Source organism: Mandrillus leucophaeus, unplaced genomic scaffold (assembly GCF_000951045.1).
Source record: "Mandrillus leucophaeus isolate KB7577 unplaced genomic scaffold, Mleu.le_1.0 Scaffold49, whole genome shotgun sequence".
Taxonomy (NCBI): Eukaryota; Metazoa; Chordata; class Mammalia; order Primates; family Cercopithecidae; genus Mandrillus; species Mandrillus leucophaeus.
Genome location: NW_012105253.1, coordinates 1549997 through 1555633, shown reverse-complemented (window position 1 = coordinate 1555633; position 5637 = coordinate 1549997). Strand labels below are relative to the sequence as shown.

Below are 5637 nucleotides of genomic sequence, written 5' to 3'. Positions count from 1 at the left end.
AGGTGGAGGTTGCAGTGAGCCAAGATTGCACCACTGCACTCTAGCCCAGGCAATAGAATGAGACTGTCTCAAAAAACAAAACAAAACAAACAAACAAAATACACACACACACACACACACACACACACACAAACACTGGTAGCCAGACACATTTCCAACAGAAGGGGACTGGTTACATAGATAAATAGGCTAGGGAATACTCACATAATGGAGCATCATAAAACTTGAAAAATGATGTTTTAGAATTTTTATTAAATATGCTTATAAATAATGAGAGGTTTACAAAAGAGTACATGCAGCATGATACAAAAATTCTGCAGTGTATGATTCCACTTTTGTAAGAAAATTACACCATTAGAAAAGACCGGAAGAAAAAGAAAATGTTAACAGTGATGGTCTCTGTGTGGTGTGATTACCAGTGATTTCTTTCCCAATACATTTCTGGATCAGTTTCTTTTTAAACAGTGACTGTGCAACTTTACTTTAGAAAAAAAATTTAATGTGGGTGACTCCAGGCTGGAAACAATAATCATTTGATCATTATGGTGAGTCATTAACTAACCCATGAATTAATGCAGCCTTGATTCCTACAACACTGATTAAGCATTGCCATGTGAACAGCGTTGTGTTAGGCCCCAAGGCAATGAACAGGATAGCAGGACAACCCTTCATGCCTCGGTGATCTCTGTTGAGTCAGTGTGAGCACACCCAGCAGCCTCTCTTATCCATGGGCAGCCCCTGCCGAAAAAAAAATCTGGGCATACCCGTGGTTGTGGGGTGTCAGGGGCTCATTCCTTAGAGGTGTGACAACTAGAGGAAGGTGAGTGTCACCTTTGGAAGGCCAGTGCCTATGGTTTACTTCAATTTACATAATTGCTATCCTGAAATCCAAAAATAGGACTTGATTGTGGTGTTGGAACACAGTGGGCAGGATGGAAGGAAGGCTAGCCTGGGAAAGGAGGGGAGGCCTGGGGACAGCGGGATCTGGGCCTTGGTAGATGCTGGGGTTATGCCTGGGTCGTGGTGGCAAAGGGAGGCCCTGAGTGGGCAAGGACAGAAGCTCCCTCCCTTCTGCCCTCCCTGAGGCATGAGTCTGTCCAGAGACCATCAGATTCTACCTGGTGAATCTCTGCATGCTTTTCCAGGGATGGGGGGAGATGGTTATTTTATGTCCTCCTGGCAGAGTTTAAATTCCTTGAGGACAGGAGACACATTTTGTTCATCACTGTAATCCCCTAAGGCCAAGCAGAAAATTGCTTGAATGTAATATATTCTTAGTAAATTCTGGTTGAACTGAATTAGAATATGGTGGAAGCTCTTTAATACTGATGTCAAAGCCTAAGAATAATTTATAAATTATTGGCCATGTTACCTCAGGCTATATTAAGTGCTATTTTATTTATTTTATTTTAGGTGCCATGATTTAACATACAGTAAAGCTGAATCCACACGACCATGGTCCATGACGTAAAAGTGTCAGAGGTGTGTGAACCACAGTGACTCCATTTTGAGTAGGGACTGGGTAAAATGAGGCCAAAACCTACTGGGCTGCATTCCCAGATGGTTAAAGCATTCTAAGTCACAGAATGAGATAGGAGGTCGGCACAAAATACAGGTCATAAAGATCTTGCTGATAAAACAGGTTGCAGTAAAGAAGTCAGCCAAAACCCACCAAAACCAAGATGGTAATGAGAGTGACCTCTGGTCATCCCCACTGCTACACTCCCACCAGTGCCATGACAGTTTACGAATGCCATGGCAATGTCAGGAAATTATCCTATATGATCTAAAAAGGGGAGGCATGAATAATCCACCCCTTGTTTAGCAGATAATCAAGAAATAACCACAAAAATGGGCAACCAGCAGCCCTCAGGGCTACTCTGTCTATGGAGTAGCCATTCTTTCGCTGCTTTACATTTTGCAATCTCAGCTCACTGCAAGCTCTGCCTGTTAGGTTCAAGCGACTCTCCAGCCTCAGCCTCCCGAGTAGCTGGGATTACAGGTGCACGCCACCACACCCAGCTAATTTTCGTATTTTTAGTAGAGACGGGGTTTCGCCATGTTGGCCAGGCTGGTCTCCAACTCCTGACCTCAAGTGATCCGCCCACCTCGGCCTCCCAAAGTACTGGGATTACAGGCGTGAGTCACCGCACCTGGTCTCCTTTACTTTCTTAATAAATTTGCTTTCACTTTACTCTGCTGAACTCGCCCTGAATTCTTTCTTGTGCGAGATCCAAGAACCCTCTCTAGAGGTCTGGATTGAGATTCCCTTCCTGTAACAAAAGGAAGGGACACACACAGAGATGCCCAGCACACAAGCAAAGCAGACATTTAGCACAGACACAAGCGTGATGCTGCTTAGGGAGACTTGGGGCTTCAGGGGAAAGAGACTTCTAGGCTAGGTTAAGAAGAGATGTGGCTGTCTGGATAAAGAGATGGAAGGAAAGGGCAAAGAGGATGGCATGGTCAGCACAGGAACCACAGGAAGTGAGAAAGCATTTCTGGCCATCCTTTTTTTTTTTTTTTTTTTTTGAGACAGAGTTTTGCTCTGTTGCCCAGGCTGGCGTGCAGTGGCATGATCTCGGCTCACTGCAACCTCCACCTCCCGGGTTCAAGTGATTCTCCTGTCTCGGCCTGAGTAGCTGGGACTACAGGCTGTACCACCATGCCTGGCTAATTTTTGTATTTGTCTAGCCATACTTTTTGAGTCCCTGAAACTCTCCTTTCTGGGACCTCCCAAATTCTCTTGCAGCAGCATTTTTTTTTTCCATCTGATATACCCTAATTAGGATCCATTTTCAAGATTCTAGCTGCTAGGTGGTCCTCAGACTCCCACACCTCCCTGAATTCACGAGTCCCAACAAGGAGATGGTTAGAACCCTGGCAGGCCACAGGGACCTGGCCACCCTGTACCTTCAGAGGGAACTGTTGGGTGAGTTCTGGTACGTAGGCAGCCCCAGCCTGCTTCTTGTGCAAAGACACAACCACAAAATACTCGAAGAGCTGCCTCTCCTGGTACTCGATGAGCTCCCGGGCAAGTGATGGGTACCGAGGCGCCTGCTTCAGGCGGGACTTCACGGTGACCAGGCGCTGGCTGTGAGCTGGGTGAGGAAGAGGGAGACAGAGAGAGAGAGAGAGCGCAAAGAGCCTGAAATGACCATGAGCCCATATGGAACTGTACTGAGCTGCAATAGGTTATGTAATTCTCAGCTCAAGTACTTTTTTCTAATCCCCAAAGTGCTTCTGTGTCTAACAAATTAGTAGGAAGCTCTTTACTGGGGATCTCTGCCAAAGTTCTGGGAGAAGCAACACTCAGTTGGCTACCAAATCAATCAGGGTGCAGGAGCCTGGAATCGTGGCTCTACTCTGCCATGGTTTTGCTGTCTGGACTCTGGGCAGAGGCTGAAGATGTCCCTGCCTTCATCGGTCTGATGAGGTAGGGACAGTGACTCCTCCCCTCACCCATTTCCCTCGTCTTTTGGTTTGTGTGATGTGACAGAATCCAGACTAGAGGGCTTTTGGAGCTGGGAGCTTTATAAACATCCCTTGTGACTCAACTGGCAGAGATCCCACTAACTCAGGAACTCCTGTCCACCTCCTCTTCTGTCACTGACTCTGCAATGAAATGGCCTTGCTTCATTCTAGAGGTGAGTCTGGGAGCAGCTGGGTGTCTGAGGCGAATGCAGCAGGGTCACTGAGTGGACGGGTCCCTGTCACCTCGTTCAGCAACCTGGACTTGCTGTTTTCTTCTTTTTCTTTTTCTTTTTTAGATGGAGTCTCGCTCTGTTGCCCAGGCTGAAGTGCAATGGCTCAATCTTGGCTCACTGCAACCTCTGCCTCCCGGGTTCAAGCGATTCTCCTCCCTCAGTCTCCCGAGTATCTGAGATTACAGGTACCTGCCACCACGCCTGGCTAATTTTTTGTATTTTTAGTAGTGACAAGGTTTCACTATGTTGGCCATGCTGGTCTCGAACCCCCGACCTTGTGATCCACCCGCCTCGGCCTCCCAAAGTGCTGTGATTACAGGCGTGAGCCGTCAAGCCTGGCCTCTGGACTTGCTTTCTTTGGCTTCTCCCTGGGGTCTGAAAAATTGCAGAAAACTCTTAAGCCTAGGCCCAGACTATCTAATTTTAGACCCACAGGGACCAATTATTTCAACAACTTCATCAGACAGACGAGGAACTAGAGGCCCTGGATCTTAAGTGATTTCCTCCAGATCACACAGTAATTTGAGCAGAAGTGGGCAGAAGCTCCAGGTCTCTGAAGCCTTGGGGCCGCAGTGTCAATCCTTGAAGCATGGAAAACATCAGGACATAAGGAGAGGCATGGGAGCAGAGGTCGCTGCCGTTACTGTAGCCTCCCTGGCTCTCAGCAACTGTAGTGCCATTTTGATCATGCCCATCACAGACCGGCCCTGGAGCACCCTGCGGCCCCACTGTCTGCCGAGATGGTCACATTTTGCCAAGCAAGCTCGGGCAGGACGCTTCTGTCCCTCATACTAAGGAGGAGGGGCCACCTTTGTAGCTTCCAAGTCACCTGCCTGCATCCTGCACAATAGCAGCTCTCCTCACCTTTCAGCTTCTCCTCTGTGTCACTGTCAGACTCACTGTTCTCATCTGTCACTAGAAGAAAAGAACAAGGAAGAAAGTTGCAAATGTGAGTTCTTCTCATGTAGGAAACTCTTTCTGTGTGGTAGCACAGATCAAACGTTCTAATTCAGAGGGGGTGTTCTGTTGTCTTTTTTCTTTTTTTTGAGGCGGAGTCTCACTCTGTCACCCAGGTTGCAGCGCAGTGGCGCAATCTTGGCTCACTGCAACCTCCACCTTCCAGGTTCCAGTGATTCTCCCGTCTCAGCCTCCTGAGTAGCTGGGATTACAGGTGTACGCCACTATGCCTCGCTAATTTTTCTATTTTTTAGTAGAGACAGGTTTCGCCATGTTGGCCAGGCTGGTCTCGAACTTCTGACCTCAGGTGATCCGCCTGTCTCAGCCTCCCAAAGTGCTGGGATTATAGGCGTGAGCCACTGCGCCCAGCCTCTTGCTGTCTCTCAATGTATTGCACAAACCACATCTCGTCCAACTCAATGTACTGCCAAATTAATTTGGTTCTAGTTCAGATGGTACTAGATGGTACCTATATCAGATAATACAGCAGAAGGTCCTGGTCCCTTTTGTGGAGGTTAAGCAAGGAAGGTTGTTCCTACAGTCACACCAGGGCCTGTAGTGCTGTGCTGACTTGGTGGTGGGCGAGGACAAGGATGAGGACAAGGATGGGGAGGCAGGGGACATGTCGCCCAGGCTGAGCTCCCTTTGTCCCAAAGACAGTGCAGGACATTTACAAAGCATCAGCTTGTTCCCCTCCTTGGTGAGCCAACCAGAAGAAACAGGAAGCCACTTCTGGAAAGAATCTCTTTTCCGATTCTTGCGGGAGAGGGCTGGTGGTGGGGGTTCTACCTTTTCCTGAGTTGCTCTCCATTGACTGGGACAGCCTCTTCACCCGTTTCTTTCCTCTCCGGACCTCATAAATGGCGTTGATTCGCAATACCAGCTGCCAGACACCAGGAGAAGAACAGCCAGTGTTAGCAGCAGCTCTCTGTGGCGGCTGGGCTTCCCTCACTGCCCCTCTCCTACGACGATG

At 48.2% G+C, this 5637-nt stretch overlaps 1 protein-coding gene across 1 annotated transcript in view; it reads right to left on the bottom strand.

The window, feature by feature from the left end:
* Positions 1-5637, bottom strand: part of DENND2A (DENN/MADD domain containing 2A) — a 156309-nt gene that overhangs the window by 76450 nt on the left and 74222 nt on the right. The window contains exons 7-9 of the mRNA XM_011995498.1: positions 5454-5547; positions 4572-4622; positions 2914-3101 (exon numbers count right to left, since the gene is read on the bottom strand). Of these exons, the coding sequence (XP_011850888.1) occupies positions 2914-3101; positions 4572-4622; positions 5454-5547 (333 nt within the window). The remainder of the gene's footprint in view (positions 1-2913; positions 3102-4571; positions 4623-5453; positions 5548-5637) is intronic.